The 23353-nt window shown below is 39.1% G+C and overlaps 4 protein-coding genes across 10 annotated transcripts; 1 reads left to right on the top strand and 3 right to left on the bottom strand.

Moving 5' to 3' along the window:
• The first annotated feature begins 858 nt into the window (after positions 1-858).
• LOC140793168 (uncharacterized) lies at positions 859-11728 on the top strand. Its single transcript, XM_073144505.1, has 13 exons — positions 859-1294; positions 2285-3461; positions 3993-4211; positions 4332-4555; positions 5801-5875; positions 7393-7464; positions 8238-8336; positions 8467-8538; positions 8610-8724; positions 9142-9210; positions 9809-10124; positions 10735-10846; positions 10927-11728. Exons 1-13 carry the CDS (start codon positions 1166-1168, stop codon positions 11368-11370), a joined length of 3123 nt encoding a protein of 1040 aa, XP_073000606.1. The 5' UTR covers positions 859-1165; the 3' UTR covers positions 11371-11728.
• Positions 11729-12607: 879 nt separating this feature from the next.
• On the bottom strand, positions 12608-14243 carry LOC140793169 (amino acid transporter AVT3B-like). The gene has a single exon (XM_073144506.1). The coding sequence runs from the start codon at positions 14048-14050 to the stop codon at positions 12800-12802; it is 1251 nt and encodes a 416-aa protein (XP_073000607.1). The 5' UTR covers positions 14051-14243; the 3' UTR covers positions 12608-12799.
• A 1155-nt stretch (positions 14244-15398) lies between these two features.
• On the bottom strand, positions 15399-19989 carry LOC140793965 (F-box protein SKIP23-like). 7 transcript variants are annotated; one of them, XM_073145756.1, is made up of 6 exons: positions 19398-19419; positions 19249-19308; positions 19041-19168; positions 18279-18536; positions 16565-18128; positions 15399-16459 (listed from the first exon to the last, which is right to left on the bottom strand). In XM_073145756.1, the coding sequence occupies exons 5-6, from the start codon at positions 16797-16799 to the stop codon at positions 15570-15572; spliced, it is 1125 nt and encodes a 374-aa protein (XP_073001857.1). In that variant the 5' UTR covers positions 16800-18128; positions 18279-18536; positions 19041-19168; positions 19249-19308; positions 19398-19419; the 3' UTR covers positions 15399-15569. The 7 variants fall into 7 exon arrangements, with proteins under 7 accessions (XP_073001857.1, XP_073001858.1, XP_073001861.1 ...); XM_073145757.1 differs by having other exon boundaries at positions 16565-18034; XM_073145760.1 differs by lacking the exon at positions 15399-16459 and adding an exon at positions 19645-19989 and having other exon boundaries at positions 16805-18128; positions 19041-19172; positions 19398-19550.
• Positions 19990-20519: 530 nt separating this feature from the next.
• LOC140794011 (uncharacterized) lies at positions 20520-21850 on the bottom strand. Its single transcript, XM_073145818.1, has 6 exons — positions 21724-21850; positions 21544-21642; positions 21270-21464; positions 21103-21165; positions 20912-21035; positions 20520-20745 (listed from the first exon to the last, which is right to left on the bottom strand). The coding sequence occupies exons 1-5, from the start codon at positions 21772-21774 to the stop codon at positions 20946-20948; spliced, it is 498 nt and encodes a 165-aa protein (XP_073001919.1). The 5' UTR covers positions 21775-21850; the 3' UTR covers positions 20520-20745; positions 20912-20945.
• Between the last annotated feature and the right edge of the window lie 1503 nt (positions 21851-23353).

Raw genomic sequence — 23353 nt, 5'->3', positions numbered from 1 at the left:
ATAGAATGGCTATTTAAGGTTCTCGCCACGTGTCTAGCTAAGTTTGTAACTGTTCGGCACGTGGGAGAGGAGGAGAGCAGAGGTGTCTCTATTTCTTACCACGTGTGAGCACCTTATGGTCCCTATAGAGGCCTTTGGCCCGTCAAAATTTGAGAGAGCTAGGCCAGTATAACAGTTTCCATCCACCTCTCTCCTGTTATACATTCCCAGTTTATGCTTAACCCATTTCTTTTCTCAATACAAATTCACCATTTTTATATAAACTTAACATAAGTTTTTCGTCGTATTAAAATAATATATATACTAGTGTTAAACGAATAAAATAACTTATACTAATATTAGCTAGCTCATATTAAAGATTAGAATACTTCTTATAAAATTAATCTTATTTCATAAACGATCAAATCTTAAAGTGATAATTATTTTTAAAAAATATTATTTCTGCTATCAGTCAAATCACTAATAAATAATTTTGGTCATAATAATTACTTAGAATTATCTACTTAGTTACTGGGGGAGGTAACTAGCTACTCTGAAAAGAGTTAAAGTCGGTAAAAGCTGTTATATCCCATCTGACTTCTACATATATTTGGTGCAGCTGGAAGCCAATAAATGGATGCCAAATAGTCCGACAGCAATATTGGATACTTTGTAACTTCTATCCATAAGAAATAGGAAGAGAAAAGAGAAAAGAAAAAAGAAAAAGAAAAAGGAAAAGAAGAGGAGGTGTGAGATTTTTGTTGTCCCGCGTATAAATTGGAGGAGAGGATTAAATTGGAACATACTTTTATCCTGACTAATAAATATAAAGTGCCGGCTGACGTCATGTTCATATCAGTAATTAGCAAATTACTAAATTATTTTAAGAAAAGGAAATTTCCAAATCCCCTTTCCATTAGAGACACCTCGGGCGACCGATGCCAACCACCGCTGTCGCCTGTTCGCTGCGAAGTCATCCGATTCGAATAGCTCTTCCTCTTCTCCAATCCAAATCTCGCCTCCTCCCCCCCTTGTGGCAACGCCGTATTCCTTAGATCTACAGGGCAAAACACCACTTCTCCGTTCCTCCAGCCGTGCCCTCTGCGCGGAGATCTCATCAAACCTTCCTCTCGATCGCTGCCAGCCGCCGGATTGGTCTCTCGAAGGCCTGATCTGGGAGTTCTTGATGGCGAACTTGGAGGTCTTCGAGGCATACTTCAAGAAGGCGGATTTGGATCAGGATGGGAAGGTTAGCGGCGCCGAGGCGGTTGCCTTCTTCCAAGGATCCAATTTGCCGAAGCCCGTCTTAGCTCAGGTTCCCTTTTAAATCTTTCTAGCTATTGGTTTTCTCATCGCTTAATGAACAAATATTAGATCTTTAGGTGAGTAGATGGAGATGTCGTTTGTTTGGAATTAGGCTTCGTTCGAGTTCATTGAGTTATTTCCTGCATCAAGAATCGAGGTTATCCTAATCTTACGTTCATTGGAGAGTTAGGAGCATCAAACTATTCTTCTTTCTTTCTGCGAAAGATCTTGATGGTTGAACTTTCTTATTGCTGTGTCACGTCTTGATGGAAGATCTTGCAGCCTGGTCTAAAGAGGAAGATTTAGTAATTGATCAGCAATGAGTATTAATTGAAGCTTAATTGACCATAATGTGAGGTGCATTACCTAATGCATAAAGTAGCATTTGATATGAGACGTAGAATGGGGCTGGTTTCTGCTTTTTGTGAATGTGTGCTGATAGATCTTTGTCGAACTCCCCTTATCAGGTTCTTTCTTGATCAAAATTTACCTTTTTCGGCAGATGTAAGAAGTCTTCCATAAGTTTGGTTCATATGATTCACACTCTGATGCATACGTGTCTCTAACTCTATGTTTTAATACATGATTTCTGCAGGATGTCATAGATTCTTTCTGAAGAATGTTGCTGGCAATGGATCATTTGTTGTTTAATCTCATCTATTTTTAGTATAAGTATTGAAAGCTTAGTTAATCTCCTCTGTAGATATTTGTAAATTAGTCCTTGGTGGGAATTCATTTCTTCAGAAGAACTTAGTTAAGGTCAATCTATGTAAATGATTTTTTGAGATCCTACTGGATGAGCGGCAGACTGTAAGATTGCACGTGTTGTCTTTTTTTTTAAGTCTTGGTCTGAGAATTTCTGATTACTGCCATATGTTCATGTAACATCTCTTTTACACTCTGGATATGCATTACTTTCATATTAGTTGGGATTCTATTTTTAAAGCACAATACTTTTGCAAATTTGAACATTTACAATCTCATTGGGAATGATATGCAGATATGGATGCATGCTGATCAGAACCGAACTGGTTTCCTAGGGCGCCAAGAGTTCTACAATGCGCTGAAGCTAGTAACTGTGGCACAAAGTGGTCGTGAACTAGCACCTGAGATAGTGAAGTCTGCATTATATGGTCCAGCTGCAGCTAAAATTCCAGCTCCAAAAATAAATACTGTACCCTTGCCTGCAACTCAAATGGGTTCTGGAGCTGCCGCCGGACAGCAGAGAAGTTCTTTGGCACCTTCCACTCAGATGGGTTCTTTGACACCGACTCAAAATTTAGGCTTCAAGGGCCCACAAGCACCACCTGCAAATGTGGGTTTGAATCAACAATTGTTCTCCTCAAACACTGTTTTAACAAGGCCACCTCAATCAGCTTCTTCGCCTCAGATGCTGGGAGTTAATCAAGGGCTGAGTGGAGGAGGCGGTATGGCAGGTCCACAGCATCCAAGCACAAAGCTTGTGAACCTATCAACTGATTGGCTTGGCAATCGGATTGGTGGAGCTTCTGCTGGGGGTATCTCACAATCTCCTCTAACAGGTATTACTCCCTCACAGAAGCCAGATGGTTTTGGTGTTCCGCTATCCAGCACAAGCGGAATGACTCCTCGACCACAAACACAAGCCATACCATCATCCTCACTCCCTCCCAAGCCCCTAGATTCAGCATTTCCTCCTGCAGGACATGCTGCTAATGGTTCAAAAGCTTTAGTTGTTTCTGGTAATGGTTTTTCTTCTGCCTCCAATTTCGGGGGGGATGTATTCTCTGCTGCTTCTCAAACAAAGGCAAGTGCTCTGCCACCTACCTTTCCTGCAAACAGTATGACCAATACATCCACTTTTACATCTGCTGCTAGTGGTTCTCAAAATTTGATTAAGTTGGCACAACTTGATCCTTTACATAGTACACCAAGACTCCCTCCTGGTGGTAGTCAGCTTCAACCAGCTCAATCAATTATCAAGCAAGATCAGAACACTTCAGCACTTGCTGCGTTGAATATATCAGCTGGACCTGCCAGTTCAGCTTCAGGTCAGTCGCAGCCTCAATGGCCAAAGATTGCTCAAGCTGATATTCAGAAGTACACAAAAGTATTTGTGGAGGTGGATAAGGATAGAGATGGAAAAATCACTGGTGAACAAGCACGCAACCTGTTCCTTAGTTGGAGACTTCCAAGAGGTATCAAATTGCAAAACATGCTTTAAGCTGTTCTCATTTTATATGCCAAATGCTTTTGACTGTCCTTATGCCATAGAACAGATAACTTTGTTTGGATTTAATAATTATACTAGAGCCTTTTGTCTTTGCTCTGTCAAGGTACAATAGCTGTGTTTCTTATTATGATGTGCTCCTAAATAGTAATATTGATGTGGTCTTGTTGCATACATTTGTATTTGGTCTTGTTTGATTTACTTCTGCTCCTAAATAGCTATTGCTCTGTCAAGGAACAATAACTTGGTCGTCAACATTGTTTGGGTTTTGCGGTATGTATTTGGAGGTAGTTTTGTTGACTTACATGTTTTCCACTTTTTCTTTGTCTCCTGCATTTCTTACGCATCAACCAAGAGATTGACTGGCTACTGTTTTTTGCATCACTTAACCAGACTAGGTTGTTTAAACTTTAAAGCGCAAGAGACATGTTGAACTTTTGCATTATTGTGGGAACATGTTACTGTTATTATCTGATAATGCTTTCTCTGGATTGTTTAGAGGTTTTAAAGCAGGTGTGGGACTTGTCTGACCAAGATAATGATAGCATGCTTTCCCTGAGAGAGTTCTGTATTGCTCTTTATTTAATGGAGCGATTTCGAGAAGGACGCCCTCTTCCAGCTGCACTGCCTGATAGTCTTAGATACGATGAGACACTGTTACGTGCCACAGGTTTGCCTTCAACAGCATATGGTGGCCCAACATGGCAAACGAATCCCGGTATTGTTTGATAACTTTCTTTGTTGCACTCTGGAGTTATGGTTATTAAATTCTGAGCAGCCTCCGTTCTTTTGATTTTTATGCTTGCTTCCATATTTTGCCTGTTTATTCTTGGATTAGGATTATCACAAGGGATCCCTGGAGCACGTCCTTTGGTGCCAAACACTGGAGCAAGGCCTCCAACACAAGCATATATGCCTCAACAGACTGGTACTGTACTACAGCCAGGGCAGCAAAAGTCAAGAATGCCTGCCATGGATAATCACATGGCAAATCAAGTCAACAGGAATGAGCAAAGTGCAGCAAGCTCAGAATATCAGGCAGAAACTGACACTGATAGAAAGGTATTTTCTGGTTTGTTCAAAACTTGAAGTATTATATTTCTTTGTACTTTGGTGTTCTCAGTATTGCTTAAGGGCTTAAACTGCATTGAACCTGAATTTTATCACTCTAATAATCATAATTGATAAAGTTTGTTTGCAAACATTCGATTACTCAATGATTGCATTGATGTATTGTATATCTATTCTTATAAGATACCACTATGGAATAAACATCAATGCTCTTGTACTATGTTCCGCTGGATTGCTCGTGTGCCATAAATAACCTGAATTGCTCTATTTTCGATACCATCAAAATTCTTTTGTAATACTGGAACAGGGTGCAAGGGTGGTGGGTGGGATGTGCAGTCAGTGCTATTACTCCTAACAGGACTTCTCTTGAGGGTGGTGGGGGGCTTCGGGCTGGGGTTGTTGAGTTTAGGGTTTTGGGCATAAGCTGATGGTTATTCATTTCATGTGAATTCATGGACTGTGGTCACATGTTATAAATTTGGATGCATGCATCATGGTCTTTCCTGTTCTTTTGACACCCCTTCTTTCCTGCAACTAGACAGCAGAGTTGCAAAAATGTATATACGATAACTTAACAGTCTTCTGGCAATTAATTTGCCTTATGTGGGGAACATGTCAATGTGTCTATGCATTTGCTGAGTGATTATATATTTGTGGTGATGGTAAATTTTCTGCTTATGCTGGGGAAGTCAAGTCAATTTGATGAACCTAAAGTGCTGCACTTTTGTAGTCTTTTAAATTTTAACCACATTGAATCACTTATAGAATATGCTCTCAATAGCTATCACTCTTTCTGCTACAACTGTTTCACATGCAGGGATACAGTAAGTAGATCCTTGTATGTTATATAGAAAGATCTACATTTCTTCAGATAGAACTTGTAACACCAGGTGAAATGCTTATTTACAAACTTTTATGCCACTGTTTGCATAGTTTTCTGGCGGCACATGTGTTAGTGGGATTTTTCTATTAACTATTTTAGTGTGTTGCAGCTATATATGCATCTTCAATTCTTCATGATCAGTTGCTTTTTCTGAAACTCTTCACAGTTTAATTTTGATAACTGATTGATAGGTTCTTGATATGTCTTGGTAAGCTAATTGTGGAAGTTCTAAGTTTAATTGCACAGGCCACATCTCAGTTACTACTAATCATAAATTTTCTGTGTCGATATTGTCATTAAATTCTGTGCTAAAAAAAGCATTGTTAGACATTTCTTTTGTTCCATTATGGAAGGTTCAAGTGATGGAGAAGCATATCCTAGATTCTAAAGAGAAGATCGAATTTTATCGCACCAAGATGCAAGAACTTGTGAGTCTCTTGATCATTCTTTCCATTCTTAAATCTGGTAAATATATCCCAAGTCGAAATTGCTACACTTGTTTGTTCTTGTTCCTTTTGTTCCTTTTTTTTTTCCAATTTTATGTATTATGCATTTACACTTCTTAAGAAGGTTATACCTGCCTCACATATTTTATCATGCCATTTTTTCCCTGCTGAAAGAAGGGAAGATATTTGTATGGTGTACAGTTGATAGTTCTGCGTTGCTTTCATAGCATCTTCAGAGGAAATTATAGTAATCTTGCTTTATGTGTATATGATAAGCAAATGCTATCTTTAATAAACCACGGAATTTATTTGTAAACGCCCATTTCTGATAGTCTCTTTTGTTTGTCTCCAATCATGTGATGAGGACCACCTATGAGGAGTAACATTTATACTTGTAAAAGTGGGTTGTCCTAGGAGTCTTTGAGCTCTTTAAAATTTTTAAAGTGGTAAGTAATTGAAGATTCTTGATTGCCTTAGAACAAACAGTAATGATGGACACTTTTACCAGTACATGGTGATTAATTTCCAGCACATTTATAGCAGCTTACACATTCTACTCTGACCTCTAAGAGGTTGACCGCCTAGGAAATTTGACAACTTGGGTAACATGGCAGTGCTAAATATGGACATCGTGGTAGAAAGACTTTAGCCACCATGTTGGCCAGTAGTAAGTATAAGTTATTTGATATTTGAGGACGTCAGTTAACAGATGCATTGGATATATGGACCTACAACAGCTATCTTGTTGGTCATCAGCATAACAAAGAAAATGAACAATGGTGGATAAATACAACTACATACACATGGAGTTGTTGCTTTCACTCTTCTGATGCATGACATATGACTATTGGGAGCAGCAAATTTCTTTGCATTTCTTTGGTGACTGAAAAAATGTTATCAGTAACCATCTTGTTCTCATTTTAGTCTAATTTGAAGATGCCCATGGCTAGGGATTCTACACAGGTCTCATCAGCAATCGATGGTTAATGACAGAAATTTTGCTAATTACCTATTACTAGGCATCTAGAAATAGAGAAACAATTTGTATGCCGTGTGTGCTTTTGATCCTCTTTGGTAGAAGTAAATTCCAAAGAACTCTTTTTTGCACTAATGGAAGGTTGATAAACCACATGAGAAGGCATTCTTTAAGGCTGATCCATCTTTTGCACCATCTTTAAATGACAATCTCTTCATTACAAGTCAAAAAATCTAAACAAAAAAATCAGAAAGTAATAAATCTGACAAAGTGAAGTGTTTTGAAAATTATAAATATATTCTATCTGTGATTTGCTGGTAGATAATAGAGGAGAGACACCAGTTGACATTTTTAGCTGCTGCGCAAGTCAACTACTATAGAAACTTTTTGTTGAGCTGTTGAATTCCTTATAAGAGAAGTACGAATATTAATAACTGTCAAGTAGGATATTGTTGACTACTTGGAATGCTTATTTCCTTCTTTTTTAGTAGCTAATTTTATGCTGTAATTTGTTGTCCTTTAGGTGCTTTATAGAAGTCGGTGTGACAACAGGTTGAATGAGATCACAGAGCGGGCATCTGCTGACAGGCATGAGGTAATATAGTTCTTCCTCCAATATTTTGGACTTCCAGAACTTATCCATTGTAGTGTCCACATTATCGATTTGTTGAGAAGCATGGCACACTAGTATGGTAGTACCTGATCTTGATACCCTATATACTAGCTTAATTTTAGAACATTTAATGTGCTGAAATTGAGTCTTTTAAAATTTTAGTTTGCAAATAGTTTGTCAGGTTGAATGATCCAATGTTCCACAAAATAACTGCACCAGCAAACCAAATATCCTCTTTGCTTGAAAAGGTGTCCTGTCTTAATAGCATTAACACAACCTACATTCTGTTACTTATCATTGCAGAACTGCAGCTTATTTGCAATTTTATGGTACCTCTGTTCATTTCTTTCTACTAAAATCTCTTTAGATTATTTCTCTATACGTTTATGGAGTAAAAAAAATTCACCTGATGAACTTGTGTGGTAATTGAACTTTGGCCTGTTTCAGTCTCAATTTATTTTTATTGGCAATTATTTTGTAATCAGATGTGTACTAAAATTAACAAGGCTTTCAAGTATTTCCTCCCAATGTTGAACAGCTTTATTTCCTTCTTGTTTGCTCCTTTAGAGTTTATATCAACTGCAGATGATCTTTATAAAACCTGGCTAGAGTTCACACATCAGTTAGAAGCAACTAGAAACTGAGTGCTTCTGCCAGAGTATACTCATAGCTTTAAATACCTGGACACCTTCATTGTAATGGATGTCTTTGTATTCTTTTAAACAAACTCTGCTGAGAAAATATTGAATTGTCAGGTCGAATCATTAGGCAAAAAATATGAAGAGAAATACAAGCAAGTAGGGGAGGTAGCATCCAAACTGGCAGTTGAGGAGGCCACATTTCGTCACGTTCAGGTATATTCAGCATTTTAATTAAAAGATATCCTGTGAAAGTGATACCTTTTCATGTCCTTGAATTTCTTTTCTCTTGTGAATGATTATACTAATGATATTGTGATTTTGGATTTACCTGATGAATCTATAGGAGAGGAAAGTTGAGTTGCAAAATGCAATAGTTAAAATGGAACAAGGTGGAAGTGCTGATGGTTTGCTTCAGGTAAACTTTTATCTCTGCTAGGTCTACCATTTTCATGTCTGAGCAATTAAAAAGATTTGAGTACATTCCAGGTTCGTGCTGATCGAATTCAATATGACCTGGAGGAGCTAGAGAAAGCTCTGGGTGAACGCTGCAAGCATTATGGATTGCATGTTAAGCCAACTACATCGATTGAGCTTCCATTTGGTACTTCTGCTTGGACTTCTATATAGTTTGTGGTGACACGTAATGTTAATCTAGTGCAAGTTTTGAGAAGAACTGTCTTGATCTTCTATATACTCTAGAGCAATCAATTTCTTCACTTTCTTGCTTACTTATTCTCCGCCTATTAAGTAAATATTATTATTGAAATTAATGATTGTGAAAATTTTGCCTTGAGAAGTCAATACATAGTGATGAATGCAGTTGATAAATAGTTCCAAAAGTGAACTTGAGATAACTAGCAGTTGATGTGCTTATAAAATGTGAAGCAATGATTGCGCTTAATCTGGCTCAGTTGCATATTGAAGCTAGATAACAAGTAGCTGAGTAGCTTTCTACTATTCACTTTATGCTCAGTGTTTCTTAGTAGCTAGTTTCTTTTCTATTTTTTTTTTCCTTAAGGTTGGCAACCTGGTGCTCAAGAAGGGGCAGCGGATTGGGATGAAAACTGGGACAAGTTTGAAGATGAAGGTAAATTTTCCTGCCCCTTTGATGTATTGTTCAATTTCTCTGCTAGCAGGCTGCTTTCAACTTTTCAGTTTACTGTGATCTGCTCATGATTCTATCTGTAATATGTTTTAAACAAAGCTCTTCCTAGCTGGAAATACTTGTTACTTTATGACGTCATTTGGTGTGTGCAACGCACATGCATCTGGGGAAGGATATTTCAATTCATTGGATAGCTGCGACCCTTTCCTATCGAATATGCTTGCTGTATTTAGTCCAATTTGGAGGAGTCATGATAACTTGTACCTTCTTTTCTAATAATTTAATATCAATAGTACAGAATTCGGCTTGCATATTTGGTTTCACTGTTGTATTTTTTTTGTTTCCATCAATTACTGTCGTCTAAATTTTGAAGGCTTTGAACTTATAAGTATTCACTATGTTATGCAAGTGATTCTTAATATCAGTAAAACGTGTAACATATATCTGTTTTTCTTTTAATGCTTGAAGCTTTACCTTTTCTCTTCAAGATTTTCTTGCTTCTAGCAGTGGACTCTTTTTGTCCTGAATATACTCATGAATCTCATTATTGTCCTTTTCGCTGCCATGCATGCACTTCCAGGATTCGTTCTAGCAAAGGGTCTGAATGCAGAAGTTGAAAATATAGTTTCTCATGACAATGCGAGATCTTCGTCAGTTTGGGATGATAGAGCCTCTATGGACGGATTTTCTCCTGTTGCATCTTCTAATGGTGATACCAAGAATGAAAAGCATTATAGTACTGGTGAGCAAATGAATGAAAACTATACAGCCTATGAACATAGTGAAGAAGAATCAGCAAGAAGTCCTGATAGTCCTGGAAGAAGTACGGAAAGTCCATTTCACTCGTCGCAGTTTGGGATGCATGATATATCTCCCCGCAGTAAAGGAAGTCACAGGTACATGAATTCTTGTTTCTCCAATTCATGGAACTTCCTGTAATGATATGTGTCTACACTTTTTGGTCAAGAATTTCATGAAGGAGCAAGTTCATTATTCTTATGCCTGAAAGTTACACAAGATTTTATAGATCCATAATATGGTTTCAATCTCTCTCTCTCTCTCTCTCTCTCTCTCTCTCTCTCTCTCTCTCTCTCTCTCTCTCTCTCTCTCTGTATAAAGTTATTCCGTTCTTGACAAGCTTTTATCTTCTATTTGTGTCATTCGTCAACACTTTTAATTAAATTACATCACCAGCAGAACTTGATCTGTCTTCCCTGAAAATTCCATCCAAGATGACAATATTATCAGTGATGATTCGAAGTTTGTGTATAATTTGTTGCTTTCACTACTTCCGTTTTGGAGTCGTTCTCTATTCAGGAAATTCAGGAGCCAGTTCAACTATACTGGTATCATCTTTTTGAAAGATTTTGTTTCTGTCCTCTCCATTGAAGTCATTCTCTACCAAACTTTTCTTTTGTGATATTATCAACTATGGATGCCCATATGTGGTTTGCAGTACTCAGCAATACTTCTTGATGATATATTCCAATTTTTATTCTTTTACAGGGATCATGTTGGTGCTGAATCTACTCTTTCTGGCGACAAGTATGCTGATGATCCTTCCTGGAACTTCGATGATGCTGATTCAGTCTGGGGTTCTAGTACAATACAAGCAGAGGTAAAGTTATATAGAACATCAGTTTCTCGATGTGATTGATTCCATCTTTCTTTTGCTAGTCTTATTTAATCTCTATGCAGGATGCTAATCACCAAAGCATGCAGAATTCTTTCTCTGGAGACTTCGGCCTAAATCCAGTTAGAGTGGATTCTCCTAGTGCAGGTAGTGTCTTTGGGAAGAAGAAGAGTCCATTCTTTGAGGATTCTGTTCCAGGTTCTCCTTTATTCAGCTCTGGAGTCTCACCAAAATTTAATGAAAGTCATGAGGACAACTCTTTTAACAACTTTGGAAGATTTGATTCCTTCAGAACAGAAGACAGTGGATTCTTCCCTCAAGAACAGCATTTTTCAAAGTTCGACTCCATTAGCAGCTCCAGAGGTGAGCAACTTACGAGGTTTGACTCTGTCAACAGCTCGAGAAATTTTGGACACAGTCGGGGATTTGAATCTTTTGATGAAGCTGATCCATTTGGCGCAAGCGGACCTTTCAAATCTTCGGGAAGCCATTCTCCGCCAAGGTTCTAATGCTGGACGCTGTCTAGGTGATTTGAAGCTGTGCAGAATCTTTCTGCTTCATGCCTTTGTACAAGATTGTGAATTTTCAGCTAAAGATGATTGATTTCGTGTGCCATATATCTGAGAGTTTTGGGGTCGGTTAAGGGGACATTTTGTAGTATGCATTTCTTTCTTCTTTGTTTTCCTTCGTTTCGTCTTGTTCTTGGAGAGTCGATGAATTTCATTACCTGCGCTGTCTTACAATTCTTGTTGAAGTCATTATTATTTATTATTTGTGATCTAGACAAGAAGAAGTTGTCTCTTTTTCTTGAAAACAATGTGGAAATTTGAGAAATCGAAGTAGAACTTTGTTTGCCACGTGTGCAAATCTGGGGGTACAAGAGATTGTAAGAAATTAAAATTTGATGTATTTTTCCCATTTGTCTTGTGGTAGATTGTGCTCTAGATTACTTTCTCCTCCCAGATCTTCCTGTAGGTAAAATGTATGACATGCCTTTTGATGCATTGCACCGAGTCGATCGCTGAATAATATGCATGCATTTTTCCCATGGCGTCTTTATCATCTGTTTTGTTTTATTTTACACATTACTTTATATTGATTGAGACAGATGTTATTTATTTATTTTGAGACAGAGATTCGTCCCCCAGTAGAAAATTGGGTCTCAATTCATTGAGTTAACTTCAATAAATTCATAAAAAGAAAAAGTTAAAATAAAATTGTGATCGTTGGTGAACAAGATATACTGGTTGATACTTCTACGTCATTTCCATGTTCCCTCTTATCATTGACTATCAGCATTCTACGGTACTCATTTTGACTTCAATTACGTGGGCAACAAAACTCCAAATACTAAAAGCAAGCTATCGCTATGAGGAAGGGATGCTGTCCACAAGAAAAATGTGAAATAAAAACGCAGAGGATGCAAAAGCTGATAGCTTCACCATCTTTGTTTGTCTCATTATATATTCCACACTACCAAGTGGTCTGAAATTGCAAAATAGCAATATTTATCTCGAAAAGGATAAAAAAATTCGAGTCTTGAAGACATGCATCTCTAATAATGAGGATAAAAAGTTACCTTAATCTTGAGTCTTGTACATATATTTAGATTTCCTCTCAGACTAGCTGAAGGCATTGCTTTCATAATCATTTCACTAGTTGCAACAATATCTCCAAACAGCAAGGCATCTTGCAATCTGAACCACATCTATGCTAATTGTCTACACCCAATAGGCAATTCTCATCTTTTATCAAATCCCACTTGTCATTTTCTTTTATTTTGATCATCCAAAGTAGAATACAAACAACACATGACCAGCTCAAACACGAGATAGAAGATACGAGCAGTTTACACAACAGTTTGGGTGGGTGGTCTCTTTTCTTCTATTCAACTAATACCTTATCCTTAGCATAAGAAAGAGGAGTGAAATAAAAAGTTCACACCTTTACGGAGTAGAAGATCTCCATCAGCGACGACCACGTCCCGGAGATCGCAAGGAGGACACCCAGCACGATGATCACGGCATCGCAAATCGCCGTGAACCACCCCATCTCGGCACCGAACACCTTGAGGTGGAACAACGAAGGGAGTACGAAACCAAGCACCACACAAACACTACTACCAACCAAAGAGAGGAAGTCGGCGAAGTTGGGCACCAACATCGCCACCAAACTCACGGCGATCACCAATGCCCACCTCAACCACCAACAGTACGTTTTCCCACAGACCCATCTCTCGAACACCTCGTAGACAGGATTCATCATGACGGGCATGGTGAAGAAGAGGTTGACACAGAGACCGATTTGGACGATGATGGTGAGAAGCCCGGTGCCGAAGTTGGTGGTGATGATGTCGCGGGTGTCGTCGCCGAAGGCGAAGTAGCCCATGGCACCGAAGAGCCCATACATGATGCCAATAAAGATCATGGAAAGCCCAAGGGTGCCTGAGAACTTGGTTTTGTCGGCGGCCTCGGATTCTAATGGGAGGACCATTCCGATCCCTTCGAAGGCGTAGACGGCGACGCCGATGCCATAGAGGAGGATAGAAGGGCTCCCAAAGGCGCGGACTTGGGTATGGTTTTCGAGGTAGATGGACACGTCCTGGCCGAGGACGACTCCCATGGCGCCGAGGTCGACGACGTCGGCGAATAAACTCAGCGGCGCCAGGAGGGTGAGGGTTTTGATCGAATTGAGACCCAGTTGGAACGGCATCATGACCAGGATGTAGATAGCCTTCGGGGACAAGGCGGTGTTCTTGATGGGGAAGAGGTGGGCGAGGGAATTGGAGATAAAGATGAGGTACCCGACGCAGAACCCGGTTTGGCTGAGCACGATCATGGAGTCGACGGCGAGGCGGCCGAGGCGGCCGGAGACGGCAAACCCGAGATCGCCGAATGAAGAGATCTTGCAGTCGAGGCGGCGGCGGGTGACGACGAGGAGCATCATGCAGTGGAAGGTGAGGGCGGCGACGAGGAGGAGGACGATAGAGCCGGCTAACCATCCGGTACGCATGAAGGTGTAGGGGAGTCCTAGGACGCCGGCGCCGACGATGGCGATGAAGACGTTGGCGAAGGTCTTGGGCTGGGAGGATAGGTGGGAGGAGGAAGACGGATGGAGAGGGAGGAGAGGACTCGATTCCGAGGCGTCCAAATCTGAGGCGGACGAGCTCGCCATTTTGTCGAACACCATGGCGGCGATTCCTGAAGGAAGGAAGGAAGGAAGGGAGAGAAGAATTGGAAGTGTGGGATTTGATTTGGGAATAGGGAGGAAGAGAGGAAGAAATAGATTTCGAATTGGGGATTCAGGAGCTTTGGTCGTGTTTTTATTATCCACGTTGTATGGGTCCCATGTCCCGTGGAAAAGTTTGATTAATGGTGTAGTTGATCTCGCTTGTCTTATTAATTGATTTCTTTTATATTAAGTAATAAGTTTGGAGATCATATTAGCGGTTCATTTTCGCCCCCTGCCACTTGATTACTAAAATTTATTCTTAAGAATCGTAGAAAAGTAGCATTCATAACTAGAAATTCTCCCTTCATATAATCCTCATGGGTAGAAAAGTAAATTTAACAACATGACGCTGTGGGAACACTCTCAAGTTTTAAGTGATTTAAATTTACGGAAATTTTATTTAAAAATCTCCTTTTTGTGTTATTCAAGTCATGATTGTGTACATATTTATAACTCTCTCTCTCTCTCTCTCTTCTCTAACTCGTCGTTTCACTCAGTCAAGTTTAACCTTATCTTTTTAGGTATATTTGTTAAGAAATATCTTTTCTTTACTTCAATAAGCTCATAAGTGAATACTGTCAAATTTTCTACTTCGAGCTATAAGAATATTTTAGAGAAGAAAAATAGTAAGTTAAAAATATCTCATCCTAGAACTAGTCAAGAAAGATAATATTGACAAAAACCAATTTACTTGTTGATTCTTTGAAGAGAATAACACAAATTCTATATTCTTAACGTGATCTGGTGATACACGTGTGCATTGATATATGTAATAGCTAATTTATTAGTATCAGTTTAATGGGAAACCTGAATTTGTCTCTCACTAATTCTTAATCGTTAACGATAATTTATTCTATATATTATGTTTTTATAATTATGATTGAGTCAAGTATTCACCGCTATAATCGTTGAACATTATGTATCCGGTGATTTTGAAGATGGAAGACTACATTATTGGATGATTACATTAAATACATTTTTACGTAGCCACTTTCTAATAGTTGATTTAGAAAATGATGTTCAATGATATTACTTTTCAATATAAACAAAACACTATTTGGATGAGGTGACAATAATAACATAAAGTATAGGATATTAATTTCATATTTATCTAGTACTATTTGTAAGTTTTAGATTAATTAGTTATCTAAAGTAGTATTTTTGAGCCATTTGACCCTTTTAACTATGTAAAACATTTCAGATTCTCTTTCTGCATAATATGTCCAAAAAAAAAAACTAGAATAAAGATCTGTGTAAAAATAGAAAAAACTTCGAGAGTTAAATATAATTAATTCAGATTATTGCGTTATTTTACTACTGTTTGACTAACAGTAGCAGAGGAGTAGGTGTTAATGGTACAATCACAAGCAGGTAGTATCAAAGACTCAAAGTACACTCTTCAAGAGTGGTGGATGGACAGAGATTGTTGATCTCGAGAGCTCGTGGAGCACTTTGTTAGCCAATGAACAAATGCCATCTAGCTTAAGCTGGGAGTAAACCAAATGGCAGTGGGTGGGGATGCATGCTTGTATCTATCAACCTCAGCCAAGATCTCAACATTGCCATCAGCTAAGTTGTACACCTTCATGTAATGCTTGCCATTATAGTAATCCACGAAGTAGATGCCATTCTCCCTTGGGAATCCTTGGGTCGATGGCATAGATAAAGAATTATGACCGCCGACGAACAAAGCTCGATTGCCCAACATCTTCATCTGCCTCGGTATTCCCGCTCCGGTGGAGTCAAAGTCAACCTTGTATACCTTGAAACATGTAGTTCTTACACCGTAGTAGTTATAACATACGCATCTTATGACCATCAGAAGCCCATCGCTCGTCCCAACCAAGTAGCGTTCGAGCACTGCGTTCAGCGATCCAAGAATCCTACCCAACGCAAACGTTGCTATTGAAGTTGGAGACTTATCGTCCCAAACGGTTATTCTGGGAGAGTTATCCAAGGAATAGAACAAGCCGTCGGAGTGACAGATATCCCACACGTAAGCTCTAATATCAGTCGTTATCCAAGTCGTATCCCCCCCTCTGCAAAACCCAATCGTTGAGCACGTTGACTTCATGATGGCCATGGCGACGCAGTTGTCGGCTGAGCTGGGGTTCGGGTTCGACGACAAGACGATCTTTTTTATCGCGTAATCGCGCATCTGTGTGCCGGTCAACGTGGAGCCGCCGTGAATAACGTAGCGTTGGTCAACTCCTGATACGATGTGATTTAGGACGAATGGTAGCGAAGTCAACGGCGGGAGGGAAATCTTGTTTCTGGTTATCGGGTTGAAGAGGACGACGTCGCGATCTTCGCCGTCTAAAACTAACCAGCCGTGGGAGGAGGCGTAGCAACGTCTGCCCTCCGTTTCTGCAAATAATAGGGAAAAAGAAAAGCAGTAAATCTCATCTCACTGGAATAAGAATTCTTCTTAATCATAGTATACAAACATTTCTAACAAGGGCTTATATATACCGCGTAGTAGTTGGGTGTTGTGCTCCCAAGTTTTGGTTGATGGACCCAAGACCCGAACGCCGTCGAGGAGGAGGAGAGGGAGCTGGGGAGGGAGATGACGGGGTTCCGGCGCGGCAGCGCGGCGCCATTGTGCGCAGACTGATCGGAATCGGATGTAGGCGGAGTTGTTGGTGAGGAAGGTGGAGATAAGGGAGAGCACATCGGAGGAGAGGTCGGTGCAGCCAGAAGAATCCATCTTTAATTTAATTGTGTGCTTATGCTAATGGCTTATATATTTATAATTGTAGCAGAAACCCTTTTCTTTGATTTATTAGGAACTCTAATTTAATACTACGGTGATTACCATATCAGAATCTCCACCCACGTATCAAGGTCGTTTCTTATCGCAAAAGGCAAGTTATAACCAAAAAAAAAATATCCTCCTCGGGGAAACTGGGCGACCACACAGTATGATTTCGATCAGATTTTCCCTTTGTATTTTTATTTTATTTTATTGTGTTCTATGTCTTGTGATCCCTTTTTTTTTTGTTAAATTAACTAAAATTTGACATAGCATGATCCTTCTATGGAATATTACGTCATATTTAATGGTTTTCTAGTAAATTAATATAGGTTAAATGGCAGATTAGTCAATCACGATCAACTTTGTTATTGTATCAAGAAGTAGTCTCAAGAGCTACGAGTGTTCTGATCTTCCAACCAACTCAAAGGGATTTACAAAAAGACACAAGGAAATTGCTATCCAAACCTTTAAGTATATTCAGTTGAGTTCTTTCTAGTTCTTCGACAAGAGTTTCTAATTACAAGTGAATCAAAAGGAACCTGCAGCATACAAGAATCATTCAAGTATCAATTGATTCAGAAAAAGAGTTAGTTACAGAAAGGTATATTTGCTGTCAGTTTTTATACTGGGTGCTTGCTTTTCTTTGGGAGTGCTACTCCTTTGATGCTTGGTTTCATTTTTCCTACATGAGTTGAAGGCTTGGAATTAATAAATGGGTTAATCAATAGATCAAGCAAGAATATCAATAGATGAGGAAAATAGTAGCCGTCCGAGCTGTAATTAAGCTAAATTAGTGAAGATGCAGGTTCATCAGCTGGTGCATGGTCAAGCAAAGCAAATTTCTTCCAAGTTCAAGTACAACTACTGAAGGGCAATCAATTGGCATTTCTTTTTCCATGGATATATATCTTAGCTCTTGGGTACACGTAAAAAAGCACTCACGTGTTCATGTACACTGGGACACTTCAACCTTACTCTGTGGACTATAGTGCATCAAATATCAATCTGTCACCTTTCTGAGGACCCGCAAATGATATTACACTGATCTGCAAATGAGATACTGAAGCTTTGCAGCACAATGAAACCAGTGTAATGAAATTACACTGATATGTTCTACCTGCTGGCATCTCATAGAGCCAACAAGGACTTATGCGAAGTGCCAGACAAACAATAAATGCCAGTTGTATCTGAAGAGTTGTCACAATAGAAATCCAGTAAGTCTATGCATTTAGCAACCTTTATTGTCATGTGATACTTCTCCCTAATTGTTCGGTTACCCATCTGCAATTCTAATTGAAAATTCCCATTCATATATGTACTTGAGCACAGGGAAAGAACTTAAATATTTCATGAAGGTGACAAATTTCTAATCATATTCCCAGAATTCAGAAGATCGCTGCTTAGATACTTAAAGAAGATGCTAAAACTCACCTCAGTAGACCAACATGCCGATTACTTGCTGACGGAGCACTGCTGGTGTCTTTCCCTGCTTAATTGCATCTTCAAACATTTGTTCTCTTCATCCAATATCTTTCTTGTTTGAATCAGTTCCTTGACCTTGAAAATACAAATGTATTGATTCATGAGTGGTAAGATGATGCAACACGGATTCTTATATCCACTGACCTTCTGTTCGGCTTCCTGAAGATTTTCTTGTAGAAACTTATTTGACTTCTCCAACTCTTTATTCTGAGAATCCAATACATCAACTCAAGAATGTCAAAATCACCATTTGGCAAAAATGCATAATTATTCATTTATCATTTTATCATCTTCAATAAATAAATGTTCTAGGCATTGTAGATACATTTTCCCAAAATATGATGTGTATCCTACAATAGGACTTGGACTAATATTCCTACTGCTTCTTCTGCCCTATACTATTCTGATGTGCCTTGGATGATCCATTAATTCAGCGATATTCCTTTCCTGCCATGCCGAGCTAGTGATGTTGGACCATGATCTATGTAACCCACAAATTGTTTTAGAAACCTTCTTGATTCAAGTTGCATATCTTTTACAACATTTGATATCTCAAATCGTTTCATCCTTGTACTCAGGCATGATCACACAAACCCAAAATGGCAATCTCAAGATAGTGTTCCAGATGATCAATCTTTCAATTATTCAAGTATAATGCGATAAAACAAAGAAATAAAGAAGTAATGTTCACAGAGATCTTTTATTCCTTACTTCCACATCGAGATCTCCATTTTGATACAGCATGTCCTCATAATCTTGTGTAATCTCATCCCGATCGTCCTCCGCATCCTTCTTCTCCTCAATGCAGTTTTTCAAAGCTTTAGCATTTAGGCTTGCTTCTACCTAATCCAATCACATCAGAAAAATTAGACATCACAATTATTAACAGAACCCTAAATATTCAAAAAAGAACACAAACCCGGCATTTATCCAAGAGAATCCTCAAGCCATCTGCCAGATGAAAGATCGATTCTTGGGTCTTCCAGAATCAAGGCAGAAGAAACCATCAAGACACAAACTTTGCGAAAGCAACCAAAATATAATCTTGAAATCATTCTATTATCATACCGTCGAGCCTTCCATATAATTCTTGGCTGCAACCGCGTAGGATCTGGGACGCACCGCCACGTCCTCGTCCGCCCTGGCGCATTTGGCCGCCATCACCTCCGTCTCCGCGAGGCACCGCTTCAAAGCTTCGTCGGCGGCGGTACTCCATTCGGCCTAAACATCAAAAGCCCAATTCAAGAAATCGACAAGTGGAGCAAAGAAGAGTAACCAAGATAGATGAAGAATGGGGAGGGAAGAGAAAGACAACCTCTTGAAAGCCACCATCAGAGAAGTATTTTCGGAACATTCGGTGGCTATCGCTGCGTTCACTGTTACTAAGCCTTCGTGATGGCCTTTGGAGGGTTCTCGGATGGGAATCCATTGCTTGGAAGGCTGGAAATCCAACACAAAGAATGCAAGAAAGCCTAAAGGAGGACAACGATCGTGTGTATGCGAGAGAGAGAGAGAGAGAGAGAGAGAGAGAGAGAGAGAGAGAGAGAGAGCAGTAAGCGCGGCGCAGTTTTGAGTTGAGAGGGAGGAGGGAAGGAAACATATATTATAGAAAGTTTGTTTTAGCTGGATCGTCGAGTCGCCGACTTTAAGGTTAGCTCTCATCGAGATCCGCGACATGTGATTATCTCTTTTGTTATTTGATAGAGAATTAGTGAGAATGGATATTGCAATTTCACACCCTAAATTATTTGTTTATTATAATTTACACTTTATATTTTTACTATGCTAATTTGAACAAGACATTTTCAATAAATACTAAAGGTAGGTACCTTGAAAAAATAAATCCAGAATTATTAAACATAGTAAAGTTATTCATCTTCAATCTTGCCAGTCATTTTATACTATCAAATCATTTCAACTTGTATCAAAGTATTCTCTTCCCGGCCAGCATTTTTAATTTTACGCACGGAGTGATCTCAAATCAACACGCATATATGATGAAATCATGTGTAGTTATCATTTTGACGATTTTCCAAGCATATTCCTATATAGTTTTGTTTCAAAGTCTCGAGTAAAATGTGCATCACCTTGTCTGTTTGATGGTTAAATGTTTTTTTGATCTCATGCTTTGCTACCGGACAATTTGGTAACTAATAGTTTTTTTTTTTTTTCAAAAAAGAAAGAAAAAGATATCACAACCAAATTCTTCGATGCTTTGTCTAGTATTTTCTAGTATTTCTGAAAAGGATTTAGTAAGGAAAAGTGAAACAAGAGAATCGCAGCAGAAAAAGAACATCCTAGCATCAGTTACAGAGCTTCATATTGATGAACATTAGGTGTCTCAGCAATCCCTCCAACTTATCCTCAATGCTCCAGTTTTTCGCTCTAAAATCTTCGATGCTTTGTCTCATTTTTCCTGCTCATAATATGAGTACTTTGAATTAAATGAGATATCAATTCGCGGCACATGAAGGATGTCATAAAAATTTTAGATAGACTTCAATGGAATAATTTTAATAATGATATAAACTGTTAATCAGATTCACAGCAGATCTCTAAGTTTGAGATTATAGAAAACTTACAGATTGCTTGCTTGCTTGCTTGCTGTCAAATAGATCACTGTTGGCGTGTTCTCCTGCATAGCTGCCTCTGCAAACTCTTCATCTCCTCTTTCAAGATCCTTTTCTCTTCACTCAGTATGATGGCCTTGAAGAATTACAAATTCAGTAAAGAAGATGCTATAAAACATGCAAGGAGTCTCGTATCTACTAACCTGCCCTTCGGCTTCCTGAAACTTGGATTGCAGTTCATTGTTCTCCTTGCACAACTCTTCAATCTGAGAAGAGGAATTAATATTAAAACTATTACATTACGTTATAAAGGAAAGAAAATTCTATTTAAAGACCAAGAAATAAAAGAAGCAATGCTTCCTTTCCTAACCTCCACATAAAGATCTCCATTCTTAAAGAGCACGTCATCGTAACACTCAGTCAACTTGCCCTCATGCTTCTCCAATTCTTCGTAATCCTTCATCAGCTTCCTCCTGTCGTTGGCGAGATCTTGAAATCTATATTTCAGCTGCTGCTTCTCCCCAATGCACTTACTCCACCCTCTCGAGTTCAGCATCGTTTCCTCCTATTCCAGTATAAGAAGCGATTTGCCATTGGACAAAACCAAACAGAAATCCAAAAGATTCGAGAAAGAGTAGATAAACCTTGCAACTCTGAAGAAGCTTCTTTGTCTTCTGCAAGTCATACTCAGGATAAGAATCCAGCCTCGAGGATTCGGCATCAGAAATAAGGTTCGATTCGACCTAAATCGCAAAACCCCAAGTCAGAATCGCAAAAACTCCAAAGAACGAGGAAGCAAGACAAAGATTAGATCGCAAACCAACATCAAAGAATAGATCGCTCCATCTCTCGGGGGATCTCGGAGGGCGACTCATGGCTGGAAACCCGAGAAGAAGACAAGTTGCTAGAGTTTGGGGGAGATGGAGAGAAAGAGCAAAGCGGAAAGAGATGGAGTTTTGAGGGAAAAGAAATGCATGTGTACAGTGTACAGTGTACTTATAGAAGAGAATCGTTTCCCAGCTGTAACGACCGAGACGGAAAAGAAAGAAATGGCGGGATTTACGTCTACTGCGGGTATGAGTGCCTCGAGATCCGAGTCATCGATGTGATTTTTATTTGTTTCTCTTAGCAAATCGCTGTGGAGTTAGTTAGTTAACCATCAGCTAGAAAAATATTCAGTTTGTTTGACGAGAATTAATGATTGCAAATGAATAAAGAGCAAATCCAGCAGCTAAAAGAAAACCATTAATAGTCTCAGATACAGAGGGTTGTCCCACAAAAATGTATTTAGAACAAAGATATTCTCCAGACTAACACTTCAGTTGACCTGCTGCTCTTCTAATTGAGTGCTCTTTGGTTGGAGAATGGAGATGCTATTATGTTTCACATTTCCTGCGATAGCCGAAGGCAAGAATTAGAAAAGAGAGATCAATACTTAAACGGGTAGTATGAATTGCTAACCTTATTAGTAGAAAGATGCAATTACATTCAGCGTCTTTTACTGAATAATTGCCTCTGCAAACTCTCAAACTCTTCATCCAAGATCTTTTTCTCTTCAATCAGTATGGTCACCTTCAAAATTACAAAGTTACTGCAGCTTCATGACCACTATGGTGATGCAACAAAGATTCTTATATCCACCATTACTAACCAACTCTTTACACTTGAGAAAATATCCTTCCAGTTCCTCGTCCTTCTTCTCCAATCTTTCCATCTGCGACTTTGTTTCAATAACTTTCGTAACCATTAAGAAAACCAAGGAACAAAGAACTAAATGCATTTCTTCCTAACCTTGAGTTCTAGATTTCTATGTCGAAGCAGCATGTCTTTGAAAGACAAATTACATCTTCGCACTCTCGTCTCCAATTTTTTGTAAACCTCCATCTCGTCTCCAGTTCTTTCTAGTCCTCCATCATTCTCAGGAATAAAAATTATGTGTTCATCTCCACCCGACTTCAAGGCGCGAGTAATTAGCGTCACCACACTTTCTTGCAAGAAGAAACCAAAAACTAATTCTAGTATCATACATACCGACGATGCTTCCGAATCATACTTGGCTAATGCGGCTTCCATCTCCGTCTCGGAACGAGAGGTGGTGCTCGATTCAGCCTAAATCTCAAGAATCCAAGTAAGATTGCAAGATTTCCAATAATGAGGAGCCGATAAGAAAAAAAATTGCGACAAGCCGACCTGGGGATTCTCCAAGAGTGCATTGTTCATCTCCTCAGAGTGATCCTGGAGGAAGCTTCGATCTCGCTGTGTTCTTGCGGGAGGTTCCGGAGGGCAACTCATGGCTTTGATGGCTGGAAACTTGCCTAAAAATCCCCTTAAAAAGGAGAAAAATTTTAGACTGTGGAAATGGAGATGGCGCGGTTAAATTCGGGTGAGGACCTGAAGAAAGCTTCCACCTTTTACATATTTGCAAATTGCAAATAATTACTCTCGAATTGCGTT

Source organism: Typha latifolia, chromosome 8 (assembly GCF_019914945.1).
Source record: "Typha latifolia isolate L0001 chromosome 8, TyphaL0001v2, whole genome shotgun sequence".
NCBI lineage: Eukaryota > Viridiplantae > Streptophyta > Magnoliopsida > Poales > Typhaceae > Typha > Typha latifolia.
Note: the sequence above shows the minus strand (reverse complement) of the source record. Positions and strands in the feature narration are given on the sequence as shown.

Excerpts from the sequence above, each read along its gene's own strand:
- LOC140794011 (XM_073145818.1), bottom strand. The coding sequence starts at position 21,774 with ATGAGTCGCCCTCCGAGATCCCCCGAGAGATGGAGCGATCTATTCTTT. Across the intron at positions 21,643-21,723 it reads GGAGCGATCTATTCTTTGAT|GTCGAATCGAACCTTATTTC; the intron begins GTTGGTTTGCGA and ends TTTGCGATTTAG. Across the intron at positions 21,166-21,269 it reads ATGGAGATCTTTATGTGGAG|ATTGAAGAGTTGTGCAAGGA; the intron begins GTTAGGAAAGGA and ends TCCTCTTCTCAG.
- LOC140793168 (XM_073144505.1), top strand. The coding sequence starts at position 1,166 with ATGGCGAACTTGGAGGTCTTCGAGGCATACTTCAAGAAGGCGGATTTG. Across the intron at positions 3,462-3,992 it reads TAGTTGGAGACTTCCAAGAG|AGGTTTTAAAGCAGGTGTGG; the intron begins GTATCAAATTGC and ends TGGATTGTTTAG. Across the intron at positions 9,211-9,808 it reads GGACAAGTTTGAAGATGAAG|GATTCGTTCTAGCAAAGGGT; the intron begins GTAAATTTTCCT and ends ATGCACTTCCAG.
- LOC140793169 (XM_073144506.1), bottom strand. The coding sequence starts at position 14,050 with ATGGTGTTCGACAAAATGGCGAGCTCGTCCGCCTCAGATTTGGACGCC.
- LOC140793965 (XM_073145756.1), bottom strand. The coding sequence starts at position 16,799 with ATGGATTCTTCTGGCTGCACCGACCTCTCCTCCGATGTGCTCTCCCTT. Across the intron at positions 16,460-16,564 it reads CAACACCCAACTACTACGCG|AAACGGAGGGCAGACGTTGC; the intron begins GTATATATAAGC and ends TATTATTTGCAG.